Genomic DNA, 26,045 nt, shown 5'->3' with positions numbered 1-26,045 from the left:
GCCCTGGGGGAGGGTGGTGACACCACAGATCCGCCTCCCACTGACTGGCTGACTGTCCCGGGTGTCAGCCTGTGACTTGGCAGAGTGGGTGCCAGCACGGGCCACCTTCTGGTTGCAGCCCGTACCCTTGGCCTGCTGGGCACAGCACTCTCTGTGGACAACAGCACACGGGCACTAGGCTACCTATTTTGTGGCTAAGTCTCTGCATTGAAAGCAGCAAACAGCTCTTACAAAAGCAGCTGGGGCAAACAAGAGGAAAGGTGTGGGGAGGGTCATCAGACCTCCCCACCTGAGATCTCAGGCGCCCTGTACCAGCTGCATACAATGACATACAGACTCTCATGGCCTCTGCAAGGTAAGTATTCAGAGAGGGAAGGAGCCAGGGATGAAGGGAGTCCGTGGAAGTGCTGCTGTGGGGTCTCCACACGCTGTAAGTCAGCCCTCACCCCCGGGGCTGAGGGGGGGGGGTTGGGGGTTCATCTGCTTTGGGACTCCACATTCTTGTAACCCCTCACCCTGCTCTGTAACCCCAATAAATTCACTGCTTCACCAAACTGTTATTGGTATAATCATAATATGGTGTGGTCTGAGCCATATATGAGGTGAAGACCCGTGTTCCCACTTCCGCTGAGAAAAAGCTTCCCATGACACTGTCACAGCGAGGGACATTGATCGTCACTAGGACGCACCCTCCAAAACATGGCTAGGAGAGCAGCTACTCCCATGCATAGTGACACAACAGGACAGAGAGGCATGGAGGATGGAGATTTGAACTCAGACCCTCCCTCTCCACCTGCAGATATCACCTATTTCCTATGGCTACCTGTCCCGCTGACCTCAGCTCAGCTACCATCTAGTACTCAGGCATGGGTGGCACATGCTTGTCCTCCCAACACTTGGGAGGAGGCTGAGGCAGGAGGCCAGCCTGGAGCTACAGATTGAGTTCCAGGTTAGCCTAGGCTAGAGACCCTGCTCCCCCCCCCCACAGCAATCCTGGGAAGTCCCATCTTCAATCCCTGAGTCACCCTTTAACATTCCCACCCCCCCACTCACCTCGGGTGCACCCTGCGGTGATGGTGACTCCCCAGGACACAAGCTAGAAAGGCCGCAGCTCGTGGTGCCTAACCCAGCCCTCCAGGCCTGGGTCCAGCCACAAATCCAGCCCAGCACCCCTTTGAGGGTTCTGTGTCCCCCACTCATTGTGACCCAGCTGGGATCTTGGGGCGAGGTCTACCTGGCTTCTGGCCTGGCCGGAAGGCTCCAGGGTCCTCTAAGCCACCTAGAACATTCCCTAGGCCTGACTTCATCCCTACTCCAGTCAGGGACACTCACAAGTCCCGCCCTTAGGTGCCTGACCCACGTGAGTGAATGCAGGGGCCTGGGGACAAAGGATTAGACTCCTAAGGACCCTCATGCTGTATGTTGGCATGGATGAGCTTACTTTAGGGATATTGCCTGTGCAGCATGCGCAAGACACACACACACACGCCGCAAGACATATAAACACAATTGAGTCGTGACTTCTTTCCAGTTTTCTCTTTATTCTCTCGGGGGTTGAGGGCGTCCCAGCAGCTGAATGTGGTCCTGGGACCCTCTGCTTAGCCTAGGGACCTCCTGCCTGGCCATTCCCAAGCCAGGGCCTTTCAGAGCATGGTCTCCTCGGAGCTGGGGTCTTCCAGAAAGCGGCTGATGCATTTGGGCCGTTGAGGACCTGCAGAGGAGTCATGCCTCTCTCCCTCCTCCAGCGGAGGGTCTTCACCCTCTCTTCCCTGGTCCTTGGAGAAGTACAAGAACACCTGGGAGGAAGGTCGCCCAGAGAGGATAGGAATGGCGGGGATGGGTATCAGTCTCAGGAACTGTCCCCAGACCTTCCCCCAGCCCCTAGCTCGAAGTGAAAGGTGTGGTCACCTCCTCCAGTGTGGTCTGGCTCACAGAGAAGTCCTCCACGCCGTGCTCCTGGCCGTGGGCCGCCAGCTCCCCAAAGACCCGTGCCAGGGTGCAGTGCCCTCCCGGGGGCAACTGGAAGCGCAGGCGACCGCCATGCAACTCGCGCAACTCGGCCCCAGGGAACGCTCCGGTCACGAAGGCCACTGCGGGCTCTGGTCGATGGGATGGCACCCTTAGGGTCAGTGTGTGGCCAGCCCCGAACCTGCAAGGAAGAGACGGGGAGGGGGGAGGGGGTGTTAGGCGGTGGGACAAACGCTCGGCAACTACCTGCTCGCCTGACTCAGTGCATCACCCGTGGGACCCTCGCGCTCAGGCCCTTCCTGGTTCCTCTTCGCCCCTCACCCTGCAGGAGCACTGCCATTCACCTGACCCTGCTACCAATGCCCAAAGACACCCCTCACCTGCCCTGACCCCACCCAGAACACCAAAGATCCCTCTAATCCCCTCCAACCCCCCCCCCCAAGTCCCCTAATATGCTCTCGGGCTCCTCCCCTACAATGAACCCCACCCCAGTCTGGGTGGCTTGGTCCCTTGAGCCCTTGCCCGCGCACAGCACTCCAGCCCCACGCCCCGGCCCGGCCCCGGCCACGCCCCACGAATGCCCCGGTGGTTCCGCACTCAAGCCCCGCCCACCACTCGCTTCCGCACGCTCCGCCCTCCGCCTCCAGCCCCGCCGCGCACCGCGTCCAGCCGGGACCCGCGAGCCGCACCCACACGCTCACCTGCTCTTGAGGTGCTGCGCGCTGCCCAGACAGCGGAACCTGCCGTTCACCATGATGGCCAGGCGCGTGCACAGTGCCTCGCATTCCTCCATGCTGCGGGCGGCAGGCAGCTCGTGAGCTCAGCCCGCGCCCCAGACTCCCCTCCACCCAAGTCCCTCCGTCCCGGGGACCCCGGCACCTGTGCGACGTGAGCACCACGGAGCGGCCCTCGCGCACCACGGCCAGCAGGCTGTTCCACAGAAAGCGCCGCGCGCCTGGGTCCATGCCCGTGGTGGGCTCATCCTGGGGAGCCAGTCCATGAGGGTTCCCGGACCCGCCCTGCCCGAAGCAGGGCCTTCCCCAATCAGGTCCTACCTGCCCAGGCTCCACTCATTCCGCCCGGTCCACTCCGAGCCCACCGGTCTCTCTCAAGCCCTGTCACTAAAGTCCCCCACCACTCAGACCCTGCCCACGTCCAGACCACGCCCACCATCAGGCCCCACCCCGCAGAGGTGCCAGAGCTCCCTCCGTCCCAGGCCCCTCTCAAGCCCCGCCCCAACGCACCAGAAAGATCACAGCGGGATCCCCCACCAGAGCCACAGCCGTGGCTAGCTTCCGTTTGTTGCCTCCGCTATAGGTCCCTGCGAGTCGATCCGCATACAGAGGTAGCCCCAGGCGGGCCAAGCCAGAGCTGGCTGTCTGAGACAGCGTGGGGTAGAAGCAAAAGGCATTGGGCAGGGTATCTGAACCGACGGGACCATAGGGGACATGGGCGGGGTAGGTGGAATGTGTCTGGAGCCAATGAGCATGGGACAGGGCCAAAGAGGATGTGGGCAGTGTCACAGTGAGCTTGGGGGGGGAGAAGAGGGGATGTGGGCGGTGTCCCAGTGGGCTTGGGGCGGGGTCAGATGGGATGTGGGCGGTGTCCCAGTGGGCATGGGGCGGGGTCAGATGGGATGTGGGCGGTGTCACAGTGGGCATGGGGCGGGGTCAGATGGGATGTGGGCAGTGTCACAGTGGGCATGGGCAGAGACAGAGGGAATGTGGGCAGGGCCAGAGGAGATGTGGGCGGGGTCACAGCGAGCATGGAGAGGGCCAGAAGGAATGTAGGTGGTGTTACTGTGGCCATGAAGTGGCATCAGAGGGGTGGAGCATGTAGGCCAAGCCCAGAAGAGCAAGACCCAAGGGATTGGACGGCAGCTTTGGGGTGTGAACTGGGAAAGCCTGGGGTTGGGGGTCTACTCACCTGTGCTACCTGGGCCTCAGGGACACCACGCAGGCGTGCGAACAGCTCCAGGTGCTCCCGGCCAGTCAGCAGGTCGAAGATGGCATCAGATTGGGGACAGTACCCCATGCGTTGGTGTGCAGCGGCGGGCTCCTGGGTCACGCTGTGGAAGGGGACAAGTGGTTCGGATGTGGCTGGTTGCTGGTCCCCGGGTCAGGGTGTGGTGAACACAGAGATCTCAGGGGACATGGTTCCAGCCATGCAGGGAGACCCATCCAACCCCGACCGGAGATGGGTTAGAACCTCACCTGTGACCGGCCAAGAAAGCCTCACCACCACTGGGCATCGTATCCCCCGTCACCATGCGGAAGGTGGACGTTTTCCCAGCTCCGTTCACACCCAGCAGCCCGAAGCACTGTGGGGAAGGACGCACAGAGAAGGCTCACCAAGGGCGGGAGTCTCATCCTGGTGCCCCCAACTCTCAGAGCGGCCTCAAGTCAGCTTCTGCATGGAAGGCTGGGGTCAGGGGCCACTTGCAGCGGAGTGGGGCCTGGACGACAGACTGGACGCTCCCACCCCTGCTGTGTAGAGGTTTGTGCTGGCCCTGGTGTTCTGTCTGGTGGTTCCTTTGTAATAGACTCAAGAAGCACAGGCTGGCCTTGACTCCCTACACAACTGAGAATGACCTTGAACTCCTAATACTCCTGCCTCTATCTCCTAAGAGCTGGGCTGACAGGTGTGTGCCACTATACCCAGCTCAAAGAACCAATTTAACAAGTTGGGTGCAGTTAATTCAATGGGAGGAGTGGACTGACTACAGCAGGTGCTTAGTAGAGTCACTGCAAATGACTCACAGTGCACTGATGGACACGGACCCCAAAGTATGCTCACAGTGCGCAGACACCCCAAAGTACAATCACAGTGCACAGATGGACATTGACCCCAAAAGGTCAGCATAGAAATCAGTTTGTGCGGATACAAATATGTATACCATAGGGGCTCAATTAATACTTTTTTTCAAGGTAGCATTGCACTCTAGCCCAGCCTGACCTGGAATTCACTATGTAGTCTCTGGGTGGCCTCAAACTCAGAGGGACCCTCCTAGCTCAGCCTCTCCAGTATTGGGATTAAAGGTGTGCCTCACCAGTACAGTTAATACTTTTTTCTTGCTGGAAGTTAATTGACACAAAAGTACTCATTAATATGCCTTTAGTGAACAGTGGATGTTCGAGAAATGTAAGCATGCCATAGGTCTTGGTGGTTCAACATAACAGCTCAAGGCTGAGGACATAGATCAGTGATACAGCACCTGCCAAGAACCCACAGTGAGGGCTGGGGGCGTGGTCAGAGGTGGAGTGACAGCCTAGAAGCCACAGTGAGGGTTGGGGGCGTGGTCAACAGGAGAGCGACAGCCTGGAGCCCACAGTGAGGGCTGGGGGCTTCTTCTACATGGTCCTTGCACAGGAGCCCAGTTATCAAAAGCATGATCAGGCTGCAGACACAAAATGGCCTGGATATCCATGGCCTCACAGTGCCTGACACTACCTGCACAAGACCATCATAAGAAGAGGAAAAGATCATGATATCAAAATTAGAAGAGAGACTGATTGAGATGGGGAGGGGGCATGATGGAGAATGGAGCTTCAAAGGGGAAACTGGGGGGAGGGAGAGTATTACCATGGGGTATTTTTTATAATCATGGAAGTTGTTAATAAAAAAAATAAATAAAATAAATTGGAAGAAAAAAATTAAATTTAATTTAAAAAAAAAGCATGATCAGGGCCCATGTTTTGGAAAGGGTGGCAAGCACAGGCAGCTCTCCGCCTCTCTGCCAACTCACCTCCCCAGGCGGGATCCCTAGGCACAGGCGGTCTACTGCTGGAGTCTTCTGCCCGCGGTACACCTGGAGGGTGCAGCTCCTTCAGAAAGGCAGGTGGGTCTGGCCCAGCCCCCTACCCAGCACTGTGTCCCCATGGATACCTTGGTCAAGTTCTTGAGCACCAATACATCCCCTTGGGTGGACCCTTTGGCAACCCGCTCCCGCTCCCGCAACACGTCTTCATCCTCCTCCCCCAGGGGTGGCCACATCTTTGGTTTGGGTCTGAGGAGAGACACATGAATGGCCCTGGGGTAGGACACTGGCCCCTACCACCCTGCCCTGGTCCCCACTGACTGTGGTAGGAGGCAGCTGCGGTGCTGGAGCAGCAGCGTAAGGAGGAGGAACAGAGGCCCCTGGGCTGCCATGGCCAAGAGATTCTTGCCAATCACCTCCCAGCGCAATGGTGACTGGAATTGCCTGTCTCCTGTGGGGACAGAAAGGAGGCACTGAGTCTTGGGACATGTGGTGTCTGGCATCCTGTCCAAATCACCCTGGATTCTGTAAAGTGCTCAGCTGGGACTTAACTGGCAAATTGAGAAAAGCATCACAGCCTCCCTTATTTAGGGCCCGAGACCTCTTGTGATAGAAGCTTGTGTGAAAATAGCTTTTTTGTTTTCAAGGTAGGGTCTCACTCTAGCCCAGGCTGACCTGGAATTCACTGCCTAGAACTCACCGTGATCCTCCTACCTCTGCCTCCCAAGTGCTACGATTAAAAAATATGCCCGGGGGCTGGAGAGATGGGATCCCGGCTCAATTATCCAGGACCCACGAAAGCCAGATGCACAAGGGGGTGCATGTTTCTGGAGTTCGTTTGCAGTGGCTGGAAGCCCTAGTGTGCCTATTCTCTCGCTTGCTCTCTCTCTCTCCCCCTCAAATAAATAAATAAATAAAAGATTTAAAAATATGCCTGGCAAAATATATTTTTTTAAAAAGCTATTTTCGCCAGATGTGGTGGCACATGCCTTTAATCCCAGCACTTGGGAGGCAGAAGTAGGAGGATCACGGTGAGTGGTAGTGAATTCCAGGTCAGCCTGGGCTAGAGTGACACCCTACCTCAGGAAAAAGAAAAAGAAAAAAATAGTTATTTGACAGAGAGAAACACAAAGAGAGAGTCAGAGACAGAATGGGCATGCCAGGGCCCCCAGCCACTGCAAACAAACTCCAGATGTATGTGCCACCTTGTGTATCTGGTTTATATGGGTTCTGGGGAATTGAAATGAGGTCCTTTGGCTTTGCAGGCAAATGCCTTAGCTGCTAAGCCATCTTTCCAGCCTGGAAATAGCTTTAAAGATTGTGTGTGTGTGTGTGTGTGTGTTAAACAAGCATGGTGGTGCTTGCTTTTAATCCCAGCATTTGGGAGGCAGAGGTAGGTAGATCTCTGTGAGTTTGAGGTCACTCTGAGACTACATAGTGAATAATTCCAGGTTGGCCTGAGCTAGAGTGAGCCCCTACCTTGAAAAAAAAAAATTACACACACACACACACACACACACGTCTGGAGCGATGGTTTAGCAGTTAAGGCACTTTCCTGCAAAGCTACAAAGCCAAAGGCTTGCTTCACCAGGACCTATGTAAGCAAGATGCACAAAGTGGCACATACATCTGGAGTTCATTTGCAATAACTGGAGGCCCTGGCATGCCATTCTCTCTCTCCCTCTCCCATCTATCTGCCTCTTTGCCTCTTTACCTCTCTCAAACAAACTGACAATAATAAATATATTTTATTTACTTATTGGAAAGAGAGAGGGGAGGGATGGAGAGAAAGAGACAGAGATACAATGGGTACATGACAGGTTCTAGCCACTGCAAACGAACTCCAGATGCATGCTCCACCTTGTGCAACTGGCTTATGTGGATCCTGGGGAATTGAACGCAGGTCCTCACACTTTGCAGGCAAGTACCTTAGCTGCCAAACCATCTCTCCAGCCTGGAAATAGCGCTTATGATTTTTTTTCCCCTCTAACTAGAACCAATGTTGGTGCCACCTAAAATTTCTCCTTAGGGGCCATGTGTCCCTAAGCTGCCCCCATCCTAACCCAATAGAAGTCCTCACCCAGCCGCTCAAAGGCATCCGCCATGGCCTGGTTCCGCACCATATCAATGAGCCCTCGGCCCAGGCAGAAGTGGGGGAAGATGAGGAACACCTGCTTCAAGATGCGGCTCACATGCTGCAGCTTCTGCCCAGGGGCGACAGAGAGGCAGGTGGGTCGGGGTGGAGACTCACGTCCCCCTAACAGTCTCGGCCCGCCGGGCCTCACCTGATCTGAGAAGAGCTCAAGCACAAAGGTGGCCATGCTGCTGTTGATCCCCACGAACAGGTTGATGCAGGTGAGCACCACATAGGCCGTGCTGGGTACCGAGAAGAAGAAGGACGCTGGGTACATCAGCGGTGTGATGGACCAACTGCGAAGGGGGGGGGGGGACGACAGAAGTCACTGCATGACTGTGCAGCCCCAGGAGTGGACAGACGCCCCTGTGTGGGCTGGGACTCAGGACATCATGAACTTTCAAGGCCGCGTGGGCTCTGGTGAGCTGGAGTGACTGTACTTGTGGTCTCCTCGGGCCTCAGAGTCCCCTTTGTTCACTACAGCCCTCAAGGGACAGTCAGAGCCCACCCCAGGGAGGAGGGAAGGCTGACGCACCCATACAGCAGCAGCAGGAGGAGCAGGGCGGGCAGGTTGGCGGGCGCCACGTACGCCCTCTGCTGGAAGGCCAGGAAGATAAGCACCACGATGTACACCGTCACCAGGTAGTTACACTGCACCCAGGGAGACCCGAGTCACCAGAGGTGGGACAGGAGGGGACCACCACCTCCACCACCACCTTCAGCCAGGTCCCCCCCCCCCAACCCTGCTGGGCCCACACACCATGTCCCACAGGAAGTTGCCCAGCCAGTACAGGGTCGGGGATAGGCCCCCAACGAGCTGCAGGTGTTTGGCTCTGGTGACTCGTTCCTCTATGAGAACCAAGGTGAAGCTGGCTGGGACGAAGGACATGGCGAACACCACGCAGATGGAGATGAGGACATCCACTGAAGAGGCCATCCTGGGGGCGGGAGTGGGGGCTGCTCAGGGTTGATTGGGGGCATGTCCTCAAACGGGACAAAAGTCCATAGGGAGCTGGAGAGATGGCTTAGCGGTTAAGGCGTTTGGCTGCAAAGCCAAAGGACCCAGGTTCGATTCCCCAGGACCCACGTAAGCCAAATGCACAAGGGGGTGCATGTGTCTGGAGTTCCTTTGCAGTGGCTGAAGGCCCTGATGTGCCCATTCTCTATCTTTCTCTCTCCTCCTCTCTCAAATAAATAAATGACTGATTTCTTTTTAAGTCCATAGGGTTGGACATTGGTAGAAAAGAGGGCATGGGCTATTTGGAGACAAGGACAGGTGAGATGTTTGGCAGAGAGAAATGTTATCTGGATTTTTGGTAAAGGTGGGCTTTGAGGGCTGCTGGGGCATCTTGATAGATGCCTGTCTTTGTGTGTGTGTGTGTGTTTGCTTTTTCATTCTAGTCCAGGCAGACATGGAATTCACTATGTGTCTTAGGGTGGCCTCAAACTCATGGTGATCCTTCTACCTCTGCCTCCTGAGTGCTGGGATTAAAGGTGTGCGCCACCACGCCTGGCTCTGTTGTGTTTTTCTTTTTCTTTTTCTTTTCTTTTCTTTCCCTTTATTTTATTTTATTTATTTATTTATTTATTTTTGAGGTCTCACTGTAGCCGAGGCTGACCTGGAATTTACTGTGTAATCTCAGGGTGGCCTTGAACTCACGGGATCCTCCTACCTCTGCCTCCCGAGTGCTGGAACTAAAGGCATGTGCCACCATGCCTGGCTTTTTGTTTAAAAAATTATTTTTCTATGTATATATTTTTGGCTTTCTCAAGGTAGGGCCTTACTCTAGCTCAGGCTGACCTGGAATTCACTATGCAGTCTTTGGATGGCGATGAACTCATGGCTATCCTCCTACCTCTGCCTCCTGAGTGCTGGGATTAAAGGCGTGCACCACCACGCACAGCCAAACCTGGGTTTTTAGGCTTTGCTGGTAAGTGCCTTAACTGCTAAGCCATCTCTCCAGCCCTGTTTTTTGTTTTTCAAGGTAGGGTCTCGCTCTAGCCCAGGATGACTTGGAATTCACTATGTAGTCTCAGTCTGGCCTCGAATTCACAGTAAGCCTCCTATCTCAGCCTCCTGAGTGCTGGGATTGCAGGTGTGCGCCACCATGCCTGGTTGCTTTCCTTGTTTTTAAAAAACATTTTATCTATTTCTCAGGATGGGGGTGGAGAGAGAATAAGAATGGGTGCACCAGAACTCCAGACACATGTGCTGCTTTGTGCATCTGACATGAGTACTTGGGAATCAAACCCAGGTCATTGGGCTTTGTAGGCAAGTGCCTTAACCAATGAGCAATCTTTTTTCCCCCAAGGTTGGGGCTCATCCTAGCCCAGGCTGATCTGGAATTCGCTATGTAATCTTACGTGGCCTCGAACTCACTGTGATCCTCCTACCTCTGCCTCCTGGATGCTTTGTAATTTATTTTTTATTACTTACTTGAGAGAGAGGTAGATATAGAGAAATAATGAGCACACCAGGACCTCGAGCCACTGCAAACAAACTCCAGACCTATGTGTCATCTTGTGCATCTGACTTACGTGGATTCTGGAGAGTTGAACCTGGGTCCTTATGCTTCACAGGCAAGCACCTTAACTGCTAAGCCATCTCTCCAGCCGCTGTTTTGTTTCTTGAGGCCAGGTCTCATGTAACACAAGCTGGCCTGGAGCTCACTATGTGGCTGAAGCTGAATTCCTGATCTTTCTGCCTCCACTTTCCCAGTCCTGGGATGACAGATGTGTGCCATCATGCCAGCATCTTATTAATGGTCCAGGATTACAGAGAGAAGGCAGCTTCTTTCTTTTTCTTTCTTCCTTTTTTTTTTTTTTTTTCAAGATAAGGTCTCGCTATAGCTCAGGCTGACCTGGAATTCACTATGTAGTCTCAGGGTGGCCTTGAACTCACAGCCATTGTCCTACCTCTGTCTCCTGAGTGCTAGGATTAAAGGCATATACCATCACTCCCAGATCTTTCTTTATTCTATTATTTTATTTTATTATTTTGATTTTTCAAGGTAGGGTCTTGCTCTAGCCCAGGCTAAATTCACAGGGATCCTCCTACCTCATGTCCACCTTCCGCGTTTGTGATTAAAGACATGCACCACCATGCCTGGCCATTCTCTCCTTCCTTCCGTCTTTCTTCATTTTTTTTTTTTTGTATCTTTCTTTAAAATTGTAATTATTAGTTGGGCGTGGTGGTACATGCCTTTAAAATCCCAGCACTTGGGAGGTAGATGTAAGAGGATCACCATGAGTTTGAGGCCACCCGGAGACTACACAGTGAATTCCAGATATGCCTGGACTAGAGTGAGACCTTACCTTGAAAAGCAAATATATATGTGTATGTGTATATATACATATATTTGAGAGAGAGAGAGAGAGAGAGAGAGAGTGATATAAAGAGAGAATGGGTACACCAGTACATGTCATATTGTGCATCTGACCTTACATGGGTACTGGGCAATCAAACCCAGGTCCTTAGGCTTTGCAGGCAAGCACTCTACTGCTGAGCCATCTCTCTAGCCCTTATCTTTCTTTTTTTTTTTTTAAAGGCAAGGTCTCACTCTAGTCTAGGCAAACCTAGAACTCACTCTGTAGCTCCAGGAAAGCCTCAAATTCATGGAAATCCCCCTGCCTCAGCCTCTGGATGCATCTGCACAGCCTGCTGGCAATTTATATTCTAACTCTCCTTCCCACAGCAAGCACATGGCACAGCTTCTATCCAGCTTCCATTAGCCCAGAACAATAGTACCACTGAGGCAGGGGAGACTCACAGTGTGGCTTCTGACAGCTGCTCCTTGGTCAGGTTCAAGGGATGGTTGAGTGTGGTGATGCTGTGACCACTGCGGGAGGGGCCCTGGGGCAGGTGAGCTTGAAGCAGCGCATTGTTGGCTCGGTTGAGGAAGGCCACCATGGCGTGCCAGCCCTTGTTGTTAAACCAAATCTGGGTGGAGTGAGGGCCACAGTGTCTGGTGATGTATGTGATACCGGATCCAGCTGGCTAACCCCGCCATTGGCCCTGGCTCCCACCTTGAGGCTGTTCTGGGCATCAAGGCCAGAAGCCCATTGCGTTAGGTTGTTCAGGACACGGTCAAGTGCATCACCGGGCTGGGGGTTCAGCAGTGCCCGCAATTCTGCCACCGTGTGGCCCACATCCTGTCCTGATGGTAGATCAGGGTCTCGGCCACCCAGGGAGAAGCCCCCGTACCTGTGGGGTGGCAGTAAGGGTGGCAACAAGGCAGCTGAGGTCCTGGGAAAGGGACTACAGAAGGAATGGGCAGAGGGTCCATGCCAGGCCTGGCCTCACCTGACCTCGTTCACCCATTTCTTTGTCTTCAGCCTGTGACAGAGACGGGATAGGGACAGGATGAGATGGGGACAAACAAGGAGGAAGGGACGCGTGAACATGGAGTCACTTGGAGTCCACCCCAGCCTCTCCTGACATGCACACCCTGATGGGGATGTGAGCTGGGAGAACTCACCCCTGGCGCACCAGGCGTGGGTAGGTCTTCACTAGGAAATCAGACACATTCCGGCCCGTGAGGTTTTGGATGAGCTCCCCTGAGCTGGCCACTGCTTGGGGTGGTGGAGGGCCACCTGCCCCAGCTGGACAATCAGGCAGCAGGCGGCGGGCACCTGGCTGGCTACATTGGCAGGCGGGGGATGGGAATTCTGGGGTCCAGTTGCCACTGGCCAGGATCTTGGCCACATCGACAGGGACGGCGGGGACTGAGAAGTGGCACGAGAGGGTTGCTGTGCACTCAGATGCCCTGTGGGGTCAGTGAGGGCTGTGAGCATGGGCCTAAGGGGACCCCAGGAAGCAAAGGGGATGCAGGGGAAACCAGGTCAGAGCCCAGAGGGAAAACTGAAGTTAGGGCCTGGGGTGGGGAGAACAAAGGACAGAGCTCAGGGCAGTGAATCTGAGGCTAGATGGGAACTCAAGACCCACAGAGGGAAACTGAGGCTAGTGGGGAACCCAGACAGGCCTTACGTGGTAGAGGGGTCCTGCTCCTGGAGTCCAGCCTCCCTCAGGAGCGCCTCAAGCAGCCTGGCCCGGTCAGGGTCCCCAAGGGCATCCTCACTGTGGGATGCAGGGCAAGACTGAGCTTCAGGTGGTTGCTGGCTCCTGTCCCCTATCCCCCACGCCACCCCCATCCCACAGGTACCTGAAGAAAGACACCTGCATCCCGTACATGCTGGGGCTGAGGCGCAGGGCTGGGTACTGGCCAAAGGGAGGCACAATGAGGCTGAACAGAAGAGCCAGGCCCACGAAGAGGGCAGGCAGTGCAATCTGGGGGACAGGTCAGGCCATCAGTGGCCACCTGGCCCTACTCCTGCTCTCTAGCCTCCCATGGCTCCCCAGTGTTCTTCACCAACTCACATGGGCTTAAACCACTTAGACCAGCATGAAGAATAAGCACTAGGGACAGTCCCCCACCCTCCTTAGTGCTGGACCCTGTCACCTGCGCAAAGAGGCCTCGGCGGCTACGGCGGGCCAGCAGAAACCGCTTGCGCAGCAGGGCCCGGAGTTGTTGGCAGGTGAGCGCCCAGCCCTGCACAAGGCCCACGGGGCTGGAAGTGGAGCCCCTTGGGGCCTTGCTGCCCAGTTCTGCAGACCCAGCTGTGGGGACACGAATGGTCAGTATGGCCCCTAGGGCCTCAGTGCCCAGTGCTGCAGACCCAGCTGTGGACCCAGGGGCAGAAGGGTCCGTCAGGCCCAGTGGGATCACAGGGGTATACAGGGAGAGGGAGGAGCGCACCAGGTTCCCCATTCTCCACTGTGGACGTGTCTATGTCTGTTCGTGTCCCGGCCTGTAGGGTGGCAGTGCGTGTACGCAGGTGTCCACTGGAGCTGTCACCTGGGGGACCAACAGGGGACAGGGTCAAGGCAGGATCATGCCTAGAGGGAGAACAGAGACCAGATCCCATAGGGGAAATTGAGGCCAGAGCTCAAGGGTGGGGGGCAGGTAGCGGGAACAGAGGCAGAGCCTGGAAGGGACTCTTGGGTCTGTGTCGGGCACAGACCCAGCCAGGAATGGGGACATGACAATGGCAACAGGTCAGGTTGGACCCGGGTCCGGGGTTGGGCTGAAAGTCTGGAAGCCCAGCACACCTTCTGCATCTCCCTGCACACCATAGTCCTCAACCACCTTTAGGAAGATCTGAGGAGACAGAGAAGGGACTCAGAGCTTGCAACCATGGGAGGGTCCCTTCATACACCGTGGGTTCTCAAGTCTCTTCAAGCAATTTCTGAGCCTCCTGTTTTCTCTATGTGACATGTTTCCTTCCCAGAGTGCCCCTAAAGTCCACAAGCAGACTGTTATTCACCCTTCAGAGCCCCAGGCCTGCCCACACCTCTTCCAGGCTGGTGTCTGAGATCCCATAGCCAGTGAAACCCAGCGCTTCCAGATGACCATCCAGCTCCTGGAAGAGGCTGGCAAAGCTGCCGTCCAGAGCACCTGCGTAGGGCAGTGCCAGCACCAGCTCATGGGGCAGGTCCTCCACCAGTCGGGTCCCAGGCACACAACCTTGTACCAGTGCCAGGAGTTGGGGTGTACTTGCGAGGGTGGGGGATACGTCAGGAACCCTTGAAGATCTACGAGCCAGGACTTCGCTGCTCCCATCCCAGGCTTCTGGGGGGAGGGTTGTCCCTGCAGGCAGAGGTCAATCAAGGTCAGACCCCATGGGTGCGTTGATGACTGGCTCTGTCAAAGCCACAGTTTGGAGTCCAACTCAGGGTCAGGGTCCCAACTCAAGTGCAACAGCGATAGGCATTTCGTTGAGGGTCCTGGAGTCCTAGTTTGTGAATCAAACCACCACAACCCACCATCTGAACCCTTGGGGTCCCCAGCCTAGTCTCACCTGCCTCACTGCCCATTTTTAGCTTCTGTCTGGGGTGCTCACTGTCCCCCTGTAGGAACAAAGGGAGTACTTGTCCATTGAATCTGGAAAGAGCTGGGGACAGGACCTGGGGGCTCCAGTCCTCACCTTCTCTCCAGTCCTCACCTTCTCTCCAGTCCTCACCTTCTCTCCAGTGGCTAGGTACTGGGGACTTTTCACAAGTGTCAGGTAGTAACCACGGCCCAAATGACGTCGCAGAAAAAGTGGGGACCCACAGCAGCACAGTCTGCCACCTGCCACCATGGCCACACGGTCTCCCAGGAGCTCTGCCTCGTCCAGGTGGTGGGTGGATAGAATCAGTGTGCGACCTAGGCGTGGGACCCAACCCACATGAACCATCAAGTGACCAGGTCTTTAACCAAGCTGTACAAACTACAATACACCCCTCAAAACCCCATCATCAGAAACCTTTTCAATTTTTTTTTTTTTGAGGTAGGGTCTCACTGTAGCCCAGGCTGACCTGGAATTCACTATGGAGTCTCAGGCTGGCCTTGAACTCACGGTGATCCTCCTACCTCTGCCTCCCAAGTGCTGGGATCAAAGGTGTGCGCCACCATGCCCGGCTCATTATCAGAAACTGTTTTTTAAATTTATCTTATTTTATTGATTTATTTGAGGGGGGGAGGGAGGAAAAGAAAGAGGTAGAAAGAGAGAATGGATGTACCAGGGCCTTCAGCCATTGCAAAAGAACTCCAGACACATGTGCCACCTTATGCACCTGGCTTACATGGGTACTAGGGAATCGAACCTGGGTCCTTAGGCCTCACAAGCAAGTGCCTTAACCGCTAAGCCATCTCTCCAGTCCCCAGAAACCTTATCTGATCCTTCAAGCAGAATTCAGGAGGGAACTTTCAGGCCACTCTATGCCCCATCCCCACTGTTACCTTCTCGATATTTGAGCAGCAGCTCCCAAATGCCACGGCGGGAAGCGGGATCCACACCAGCAGTGGGCTCATCGAGAATGACCACATGAGAACCACCCACAAAGGCAATGGCCACAGACAGCTTCCGCTGCATGCCACCTGGCCAGAGATAGGGTCACCATCTCAGTGTGCCCCACCCAGCTGTGGGCAGGGCAGCCTTTCTTCTCCAGTGGCCTCCCTGTCCCCTCCCACATGGACCCTCAGTGTTAGGACCTGTCACTAGCATCCTACCCTCCTCCCCCACGGAAATGATGTTCCCAGCTGGCTCACCGGAGAGATGGCGTGTCTGGGTTCCCCGCTTGGGGACAAGACCAATGTCCTGAAGCAGTCGCTCCTGCTCAGGACCCACGGCAGTCACACTTACACCCTTCAACCGGCCATAGAACCAGATGTGCTCCTCCACGGTCAGCCTGTGCTTAGTGGTGACAGAGTGGCCATCACCATGGGCAGGTCCCACAGGATGCCTGGTTTCCTCAGCCACCACCATCCAGTCCCCTCGCTGGACGTACATGTTAAACAGCACATTGTACTGTGGGCAGATACCCAAGTGAGGGCGAATGGCCGCCATGCTGGATTGAACATTGTGGCCCAGGATGAAGGCAGAGCCTCTGCTGGGTGGAAAGAGGCCGCTCAGGATGGATCTGTGGGTGCAAGGGTCTCCGATCAGTGGCCTGTCCCATATAGAGGGTCTTGGAGCACTCACAGAGCATCTGCCGTTCACCCAGGCCAAAGAGGTATTATGTGCCCATTTTACAAGAGAGGGAAACTGAGACTTAGGGACAGGAGCAGAATGGCCTAGGACTCACAATGTGGTTGTCTTGCCGGCCCCATTGTGACCCAGAAAAGCAGTAATGTGACCCTGATAGAAGTCCAGACTGAGTCCACGCAGAGCTGGCTGTGGGCAGCCGGGAAAGTGCTTCTCCAGGCCTCGCAGAGAGACACCAGGACTTAGGCCAGGTGGTGGCTCTTCCATCAGCACTGTGGAGGAGGGAAAGTGGGCTGTGGGCTCTGGGGTCCCTCTGAGTTGAACTGGGGGGCCTGTTGGACTAGGGTCTATGAGAGTTAGGGGCACTGGGTGTCAGAAGCCAGGTCTGTCACCCCAGCTATTTGTGACTGAGGCAGGAGGATCACGAATTTAAAGCCAGCCTAGGCAACTTAGTATCCTAAAAAATGAAAAGTAGTGGGTTGGAGAGAAGTCTCAACATTTAAACACATTTGGTTGCAAAGCCTGATGGCCTAGGTTTGATCCCCAGAACTCCAGAAAAGCCAAATGCACGAAGTGGTGCATTTGTCTAGAGTTCATTTTTAGTGGCTAGAGGTCCTAGTGCACCCATTCATAATCTCTATCTCCCAAATAAATAAATATTAAAAAATAGGGGCTGTGCATTCCTGGAGAGATGGCTTATCGGTTAAGATGCATGCCTGTGAAGCCTAAGGACCCAGGTTCAATTGTCCAGGTCCCACGTAAGCCAGATGTACATGGTGCCACTTGCATCTGGAGTTTGTTTGCAGTGGCTAGAGGCCCTGGTGCACCCATTCTCACTCTATCTTTCTCTCCCCCACTCCTCTCTCTAAGAAATAAATAAGAATAATCAAAAATAAACAGGGGCTGTAGAAATAGCTCAGTAGTTGAAGAAGCTTGCTTGTGGGCTGGAGGAATGGCTTAGTGGTTAAAGCACTTTCCTGCAAAGCCAAAGACCCAGGTTCGATTTCCCAGGACCCACATTAGCCAGATGCACAAGGGGGTGCATACATCTGGAGTTCCTTTGCAGTGGCTGGATGCCCTGGAGCACCCATTCTCTTTCTCTTTCTCTCCCTCTCTCAAATCATATATATATAAAAGAAGCTTGCTTGCAAAACATGCCAGCCTGGGATTCAGTTCCCCAGCACCCATGAAATGCCACTTGTGGACCAGATTCATTTGCAGCAGCAAGAGACCCTGTCTCAAAGATGGAGCACAAATTCCTCTGACCTCTACATGGGTTCCATGGTGTATACATGCCCATACTCACATACACACATGTAAAATATTTTTAAAAAGTAAAAAGGGGGAGTGTAGCTGGGCATGGTGGCACATGCCTTTAATCCCAGCACTCAGGAGGCTGAGGTAGGATTATCTCTGTGAGATCAAGGCCACCCTGAGACTACATAGTGAATTCCAGGTCAGCCTGGGCTAGAGTGAGATTCTACCTAAAAAAGCCAAAAGGGGGGGGGGGGCGTGACTCAGCAATAGACCTGCCTAGAAGCCATAGTGAGGGCTGGGGGTGTGGTTAGAAGTAGAGTGACAACTTAGAACCCATAGTGGGAGCTGGGACATGCTTCAGAAGTAGAGTGCTTCCCTAGCATGTATGAGGTCCTGAGCACCCTCCGGAGGTCAAGGCCTGGGGAGCAAAGATGCCCTGAGGATCGGAATTTATGAACCTATTTCTTTGAGAAAAGACAGACAAGAGGCTGTTAAGATCATAGGGTCTCACCCTTTGGATCTTGTGGGATGGGGGATGGTGCAGGACCCTTGGGAGGTCCAGGTCCATACCAGTAGCTCCTTCGAAAGGGGAAATTCCATGGTTCAGGGATCCCATACTGGCCTGGTGGGGAGTGAGCCTTAGTTACACTAGCCACACCCATGAAGTGTGACAATTTCTGGCCACACACCTGGAAGCCGGACACCCAGGTAGAAGTGGCTGGGAAGCCCCGCCCAGCAGGCTGCCTCAGGTCCCGCCCCTCAGAAGTAGCACCAATGCCCATCACCCAGAAAGCCCCATCAGAACACAGCCCCAGGCACCTAAAGGCCCCGAGCCACCCACCCCCATAAAAAACATGGTCTCTGGTGCACAGACATGTTCCAGCCTGAAGCCCCAGCCCCCGACAGCCCTCATCTAACTCAGGGGCCTCCGGATCCCAAATAGAGAGATGTCCCCACGCCTCGGCCCACCTGGGCACACGGCCTCCAGGTACCAGAGGGCCAGGCCATATATCACAGCGTCCAGCAACAGGAAAGCTGAGGCCTGCACCATGCTGAAGACATCTTCCGAGGGTCCTATGCCCAGGTTGTGCCACTGAGCGCCCTCACCCTGCTCCTCCAGCAGGGCCAGGCTCTCACAGCCGAAGCCAAAGGCCACGGGTGACAGCAAGCTCTGCACACAGGAACAGCAGGTCAAAATCCGGCCACCACCCAGGATGATGCCCTCCAGCCCTGAGCCAGCCTCTCCTCACCGCTGCTAAACGACCACCCATGGGCAGCCGTTCCCGCCACGCCACACACAGCACATAGGGCAGGTAGAGCGAGAAGTAGGCGAGACCCCCGCAGGCCGCTGCCAGGTTGGCTCGGGAGAAGAAGGCGCTGAGCAGGAAACTCTGCACCACAGTGGCCACTGCGAAAGCCGTCAAGAACAGGAAGAGCACGACCGGGTGGCTGTAAGGGAGGATGTCTCCTAGCTGTGGGAAGTGAGGAGAGCGGGCTTGGGACCATGCCCAGGATGCGGAACGCCCGAGGTACTTTGGACCAGTCCCAGGCATGGGATGCAGGATAAAGGAGATGCCCGTCGCCAGGAGGCGCCCCCCGCGTCGACTTCCTACGCACGCGCACACGCACCTTGAGCACCAGCACCAGCAGCGCTGCGCTAACCAGGAAAGGTACCAGGCAGCTGAGGAACCAACCCAGCCAGAGCACCCCGCGGCCCAGCCCCATGGCGCGCATGGTGTCCCGCAGCCGGGTCTCCTTCTCCCGCACCACAGCTTTCACCGTGAGCGCCACCGAGTAGATCCAGGCCAGTGTCAGGAAGAGAGGCAGTGAGCGGCTGAGCACACGCAGGAACCTGATGTTGGGAGACGGTGGGGTACAGCCCGGAGGACGGCACGGATGTCACCCCGGGATCTCGGGGGCACGGCCAGGCGCGAGGACTCACCCGGCTCCCAGCACGTCACATTCTCCTTGTATCAGACCAGGGCATCCCCTCCCCAACCCCACGGAGAGGTGACTAAACCCGGGAGATGCTTGCACACTTGGGTGTCCCCAGCCTCCGCCTGGGACCAGCCGCTGGGACCATGAAAGGGGCCGGATTGCACTCACACGTCGTCTACATAGCACGGGTATGGCATCTGCTGCAGATAGAGACCTGTGTGGGGGTCGGCGCCACTCAGCACTCGCACAGCCGCCCTCTCCAGCAGGTCCTGGAGGTATACGAAACCGCCCCACACATAGCGAAGGTCCGTGAGAGGGTCAGCAGAGGGGCCAGGGTCCCAAAACCTACAGGAGCGGTGGAGGAAGGTCGTTGTGCGGGGGGGGGTGGTGGAGGAGTGGGGGAGGGCTTCCCATTCCACCCTCAGCTCTGCCCTTTCTCTCCTCAACTCAGTAATGCCCTTGGCTAGCCCACCACTGCACTGGGCTAGCCCACCATTGGACTCAATCCACCTTCAACCCAAGCCCTTGGCCATACCCATCAAGCCTAGGCCATGCCCATGAGAACCTCACACTCCGTCAAGTATGCCTTTATAGAAAATGCCCACGTGACATCCATGACTGTCCCCAGTAGGGTGGCTGCCTTGAGCCACACACATCACATTCTTGGCCACTCTCACGACATCCTCTAGCTGCCCAGGCCCCATCTTCACTCACTTGTCCCTGATCTTATTGGTCCTGGTGACATCATCAATGTCCATTCGGATCTTGATACGAAGGTGACCCGGGTCAGGGTCCAGGGTTGGCACATTGGCAGGATCCTGAGGGTCTTTGGGCCCCAGGAAGACGATTCCAGCCCATAGGCGGCGCTCAGCCAGCAGCTGGAGGGCCCGAGACACCAGGGCGGCCTCCGAGGATGCAGCCTCCAGCTTGTCCAAGGACACACACTGGGGTACATGAGCCCCAGACTGTGAGGCCTGCCTCATTTCTCAGACCAAGGGCTCATCCCCTGGATCTCGCCTCACCCTAGGTGACCTCTCCCAGGTGGGTAGACTTTCCCCTTAGGAGCCCCAAACAGCGAGGTGACCTCCAAAATGCCCAAGATGACCCCTTGATTGGGTACCCAACACAAGGTCTACCGGCACCCTTTGGGTAGCCAGGACAGGGCTTGTGTACAACCTTCAACCTTGGATCACCAGATCTACACTTGTGTCTCCTGCCAGACAACCCCTCACCTGCATGACTTGGCCTAGGATCCCCACCAGGCGCCCCACATCTGCATGGGCCTCCTGCCAGCTGTAACCACCCCTACTGGGGTCCAGAAAGGCTCTGATGGCCTCCGCCCTCTCCTGGGCTCCTGGGCGCTGCTGCCTCTGCCCTGGATCTTGCATTTCTAAAAGTCTCTGGGGAGGAAGGAAGTGAGGTTTGCATTGGCCACCAGCTCCTGACCCAGCAGACACCCTGTCCAGCTGTTTCCACACCCACCTGCAGCATGACCACATTTTCACTGTTATTCATAAAGGCAAAGAACAGGGATCCCAGCTTTGCCCAGACCTCGGGGATGTCCCTCAGCAGAGCCAGCTCCTCGAAGGTTCTGTTCACCTGCAGGGGGAGCACCACGAGGTCAGCGCTGGCCTGCCCCTCCGCACACCAGACCTTGGCACCGTGTGTTTTGTTTGTATCTCCAGGCAGAGTCTGGCCAACCTGAAACTCTTGTAGAATACTCCTGCCTCAGCCTCCCTGGTGCCTGGCTCTCTCTTTTTTAGAGCGAGCAAGAGAGAGAGAGAGAGAATTGGCATCCCAGAGCCTCAGCCACAGCAATCAACCGCCAAATGTTTGTGCCACCTAGTGGACATGTGTAACCGTGCTCTTGACTCACTTTTGTGCATCTGGCTTATGTAGGATAGGGAGAGAGATTGAACATGGGTCCTTAGGCTTTGCAGGCAAGCGTTTTAACCACTAAGCAATCTCTCCAGTCCTCTCTTTTCTTGTTTCTTTCTTTTTGTTGTTGTTGTTGCTTTTCAAGGTAAGGTCTTTCTCTAGCCCAAGTTGACCTGGAATTAACTATATAGTCTCAACCTATCTCTGCCTCCCGAGTGTTGGGATTAAAGGTGTGCACTACCACGCCTGGCTTCTCTTTTCATTTTTTAACATAGTTCCCTATACCATGACACCAGCTAACAAAAAAAAGAAAGTCACATCTCCATTTACTTATTATTGGCAGTGCTGGAAATGGAACCCAGGGACTCAAGTATGTTAGGCAAACTGCCCTGAGCCCTCACTGTGGATTCTAGGCCGTCACTCTACCTCTGACCATGCCCCCAGCCCTCACTGTGGGTTCTAGGCTGTCACTCTACCTCTGACCACGCCTCCAGCCCTCACTGTGGGTTCCAGGCTGTCACTCTACCTCTGACCACGCCCCCAGCCCTCACTGTGGGTTCTAGGCTGTCACTCTACCTCTGGCCACGCCCCCAGCCCTCACTGTGGGTTCTAGGCTGTCACTCTACCTCTGACCATGGCCCCAGCCCCCACTGTGGGTTCTAGGCTGTCACTCTACCTCTGACCACGCCACCAGCCCTCACTGTGGGTTCTAGGCTGTCACTCTACCTCTGACCACGCCTCCAGCCTCACTGTGGGTTCTAGGCTGTCACTCTACCTCTGACCACGCCTCCAGCCCTCACTGTGGGTTCTAGGCTGTCACTCTACCTCTGACCACGCCTCCAGCCTCACTGTGGGTTCTAGGCTGTCACTCTACCTCTGACCACGCCACCAGCCCTCACTGTGGGTTCTAGGCTGTCACTCTACCTCTGACCACGCCCCCAGCCCCCACTGTGGGTTCTAGGCTGTCACTCTACCTCTGACCACGCCTCCAGCCTCACTGTGGGTTCTAGGCTGTCACTCTACCTCTGACCACGCCTCCAGCCCTCACTGTGGGTTCTAGGCTGTCACTCTACCTCTGACCACGCCTCCAGCCTCACTGTGGGTTCTAGGCTGTCACTCTACCTCTGACCACGCCACCAGCCCTCACTGTGGGTTCTAGGCTGTCACTCTACCTCTGACCACGCCCCCAGCCCCCACTGTGGGTTCTAGGCTGTCACTCTACCTCTGACCACACCTCCAGCCTCACTGTGGGTTCCAGGCTGTCACTCTCCCTCTGACCACGCCTCCAGCCTCACTGTGGGTTCCAGGCTGTCACTCTCCCTCTGACCACGCCCCCAGCCCTCACTGTGGGTTCCAGGCTGTCACTCTGCCTCTGACCACGCCCCCAGCCCTCACAGTGGGTTTTAGGCTGTCACTGTACCGCTAGCCATGCCCTCAGTCCCGCACCTCACCTGGGCCATGAGCTGTCTGGTAAAGTTGGTATCAGGGGTGAATAGAATTTTCCCATGAATCAGTGGTTTCAGGCGCCTCCAAAGCAGACGAGACAGCGGGTGGTCGTCCAGGGCCCCCATCAGCTCAGAGCAGGCTGGACCTGGCATGGTGGGTGTCATGAGTGCCTGCCCTATGCCCTTCACCACACTGACCACATGCGGAAGCCCAGCTCACCCACTGCGACTCACTCAAGCTGCTGTCAGGCAGGGCTGGCTCTGGCTCTGGCCCCACCAGCTCCCTGAGTTGGCTGGCATCATACCAGTTGAGTGACAGGCCTCCTGGGCTGCTGGACCCCTTCGTGCTACACAAGGTTTCTGACAGCAGCTGCAGGGGTCCAGCTGTCCCCTGTGGTTTCCGCAACAGAGCTTTCAGCTCCACCAGGCTGGGTAGCACCAGAAGCTAAAATAGAGGTTTACAGGGGGACACTGGGGACTGTCCCACCTCAAAACTGATTTTATTTATTTATTTTGGTTTTGCAACTCCGGATCCTCCTCCCTCTACCTCCTGAGTGCTAGGATGCTGGGGTGACAGGCATGCACCACCAAACCTGCTTTATATGGTGAGAGGATGAACCCAGGGCTTCGTGTGTGCTAGGCAAGCTCTCTACCCACTGAACCACGGCCCTTGTGTTTTCACTTTTTCTTGTTTTGTTTTTGAGGCAGCGTCTCACTCTAGCCTAGACTGACTTGGAATTCATTCTGTAGCTCAGGCTAGCTTCAAACTCACAATCCTCCTGCCTCAGCCTCATCAGTGCTATGACGACAGGCATTTGCTACGGTGCCTTAAAAAAATTTTTTTCCCCCACCTGAACCTTAACTAGAGCAGGGACCCAGCCAGAAGTGCCATGCCCAGGGTTACCTCCCATGTGGGTAGTCTGTTTAATGTTTCCCTGGTGGCAACTGGCCTGGCTGAGGTTTCTCACCTCCTGGGCTAGGTCTTCAGCAGCTTCAATGAAGCTGGTCACAGAGTCTTGGGCTTGACCCAGCATTGACACCAAGGATTCCTGCGGACAAGATTACTCTGAGAGGGCTGAGGACTCGGTTAAAGCCACACCCGGGAGTTCCCACCATACCAGCGGGGCCTCACCCCTTGCAGCAATGCCCCCAGAAAGTCGGTGGTCATGGAAGGCTGGTCAGTCTGTTGAGGCCAGGCTGAGGAGGAGATGCCAGGGTTTAGGGAAACCTCAGCTTGAAATGCCCATGTCCACCCTGTGCCCACTTCACAGCCAGGCAAGTCGAGCCTGTGAGTTCCCATGTCACTTTAACCTCGGTCACGCGCAGCTTTCAGTGTGGGCATCAGCTTCCCCAGCTCTGACAGCGTCCTTTGGGCACTGCGCCCCCCAAGCACAGTGCGAGCATCATTTAGTACCCTGGAGACCCTAGGGACAGAGAAGAGGACAAAAGGCCAGGGCTCTAGTGGCAACCAGGAACACAGGAGTTACCGGCTCACCAGCTGACCACACCCTTAGTCTTTACTCACAGGGAGTCCTTGAAATTACTCAAGACCCCAGGCTCCTCTCCGGGCGTTGGCTGAGGGAAACAGGAATTATTCACGTTGCAGATGAGGCCCTGGAGCCAGGGCACCGTGCCCGCTGATGGTAACGGCTTGTTGGGAAAGTGGCCTGCGGAGACACACCAAACTTCACACCAATCCCTACTTATGCATTGGCTCTGCATACCTCCAGGGACTGGATACTCACTCCCAGCACCCCGTCCCTCCTCTCCTCATACGCATGCGCACGAACAGTGCGCCCCCACGTACATTCGTGGTGCTCCAGAGGGGGGTGGGAGTGACGGACGGCCACTAGGATGAAGAAGAGGAAGAGGGGCCACAGTAATTCCACCAGTAGCTGGATCTGTGGAGAGAACGGGTGGGAGATCTTGGGGAACCACAAAGGGGTACCCGCCACTCCCACACCTGCCAGGCCGGACCTTACCGGCTGCCTCTTGCGGTACGTGTAATTCTTCCACAGGAGTAACATCAGCTGTGTCCAGAAGGACATGGTGACTCTGGTCAGGGAGAGGGTGCGGCTGAGGCTGTGCCGCGTGACTGACACCTGCCAGCCTGTCCCTAGTCTTCATCCCTCCCGCAGGGGCTCCGGGCATCTCCCGGAGAGCAAAGCAAGCAGTGGGCCCTGGATCAAGGAATCCCCTTCCCTTTAGATAAAGTTGACCAATGGGAGCGCGGCCCGATGCAGGCCTCGCAGCTGATTGGCTGGCACGGATGTCGCTCCTCGCAGGACTAAAGACCGGGGTCCGGCAGACCCCCGTTCCCATCCTTGAGAGGACGGGGCGGGGCCTGACACTGTCGTCATCAGGCTCCACCCCGAAGTCTCTAACCCACCGGGGGTCACGGTTCCCGTAAAGAGAACAGCAGCCACTACGTCCCGCGAGGACCGTGGGGCGCCTGTCCGGCTCTCCGCTTTACGTAAATGGAGAGTCAGGCTTGAAAAGGGGGAGAAGCTGGGCTCCAGGGAGACGCCAGGTCTCCGGGGCCCTGCAGAAACCACAGACCGCGGGGACAACTACGAGGTCCAGGAAAAGCTGCGGGAGTAGGGGCGGGGACAGGCATCCCGGCAGCCATTCCTCGTCCCATCTTTCCCGAGGACTGCCCTCCCATGCCTACTTCTAAGACCCAAGCGAGGAAACTGAGGCTGTCCGAGGGTCAGGTACTGCCCAAGGCCAAGCCCAGGTAGTGCTTTCACAAGTGGGACGGGGTAAGAGGGGCGTTGTAGGTGTTTTGTCCGCAAGAGTCTTCTCATGGGACAAGATGATGCCCTCCCACGACCACTCAGAATCTGGGGTCCATCTGCACCCCGAAACTTACCTGAAGGACAAAAAGGGCGAGGGGGGCTCCGGAGTTCGTTTGGCACCCCGTATATTCTCAGGGAACTTGACTCCTACACTCACCCCACAGCACCCACGAATTCTGCGGCCTCCCTCCACCTCTGGGTCCCTCTCACCTTGTCGGGACATCCAGCTCTGTCCACCTCCCTTTCACCGAGCAGCGGCTGGGTGGAAGGCGCGCGGCCCCTTTAAGAGGAGCCCGGGAGCGGACACCGCCTAAGCGGACAACGCCCTACTCAACACAGCGCCC

The 26,045-nt window shown here is 55.9% G+C and overlaps 1 protein-coding gene across 6 annotated transcripts; it reads right to left on the bottom strand.

Annotated features, from left to right (window-relative positions):
* Positions 1–1,521: 1,521 nt before the first annotated feature.
* Positions 1,522–25,998, bottom strand: Abca7 (ATP binding cassette subfamily A member 7). 6 transcript variants are annotated; one of them, XM_045134980.1, is made up of 47 exons: positions 25,912–25,998; positions 24,886–24,958; positions 24,711–24,804; positions 24,429–24,570; positions 24,215–24,327; positions 24,036–24,100; positions 23,872–23,952; positions 23,138–23,348; positions 22,910–23,049; positions 21,063–21,179; positions 20,813–20,980; positions 20,295–20,524; positions 19,749–19,925; positions 19,272–19,494; positions 18,893–19,114; positions 18,612–18,813; positions 18,154–18,264; positions 16,486–16,657; positions 16,189–16,320; positions 15,950–16,089; positions 15,641–15,778; positions 14,862–15,064; positions 14,718–14,766; positions 14,211–14,506; positions 13,969–14,017; positions 13,616–13,714; positions 13,319–13,476; positions 13,022–13,146; positions 12,847–12,936; positions 12,338–12,625; positions 12,163–12,195; positions 11,886–12,063; positions 11,630–11,799; positions 8,620–8,797; positions 8,395–8,510; positions 8,011–8,155; positions 7,806–7,929; positions 6,047–6,176; positions 5,854–5,974; positions 5,714–5,776; positions 4,182–4,288; positions 3,895–4,036; positions 3,213–3,347; positions 2,848–2,951; positions 2,670–2,762; positions 1,909–2,149; positions 1,522–1,796 (listed from the first exon to the last, which is right to left on the bottom strand). In XM_045134980.1, exons 2-47 carry the CDS (start codon positions 24,949–24,951, stop codon positions 1,644–1,646), a joined length of 6,534 nt encoding a protein of 2,177 aa, XP_044990915.1. In that variant the 5' UTR covers positions 24,952–24,958; positions 25,912–25,998; the 3' UTR covers positions 1,522–1,643. The 6 variants fall into 6 exon arrangements, with proteins under 6 accessions (XP_044990915.1, XP_044990916.1, XP_044990913.1 ...); XM_045134981.1 differs by lacking the exon at positions 25,912–25,998 and adding an exon at positions 25,776–25,814; XM_045134978.1 differs by lacking the exon at positions 25,912–25,998 and having other exon boundaries at positions 24,881–25,091.
* Positions 25,999–26,045: the final 47 nt, after the last annotated feature.

Source organism: Jaculus jaculus, chromosome 15 (assembly GCF_020740685.1).
Source record: "Jaculus jaculus isolate mJacJac1 chromosome 15, mJacJac1.mat.Y.cur, whole genome shotgun sequence".
NCBI lineage: Eukaryota > Metazoa > Chordata > Mammalia > Rodentia > Dipodidae > Jaculus > Jaculus jaculus.
This window is presented reverse-complemented; position numbering and strand designations above follow the sequence as displayed.

Bases quoted from the DNA above. Each gene is read 5' to 3' on its own strand.
- Abca7 (XM_045134978.1), bottom strand. From the start codon at position 25,054: ATGCCCGGAGCCCCTGCGGGAGGGATGAAGACTAGGGACAGGCTGGCA. The intron at 12,937-13,021 runs GTACCTGTGGGA...TGCATCCCACAG, and splicing joins ATGCAGGTGTCTTTCTTCAG to TGAGGATGCCCTTGGGGACC. The intron at 12,064-12,162 runs GTGAGGCCAGGC...GCCACCCCACAG, and splicing joins AAATGGGTGAACGAGGTCAG to GTACGGGGGCTTCTCCCTGG.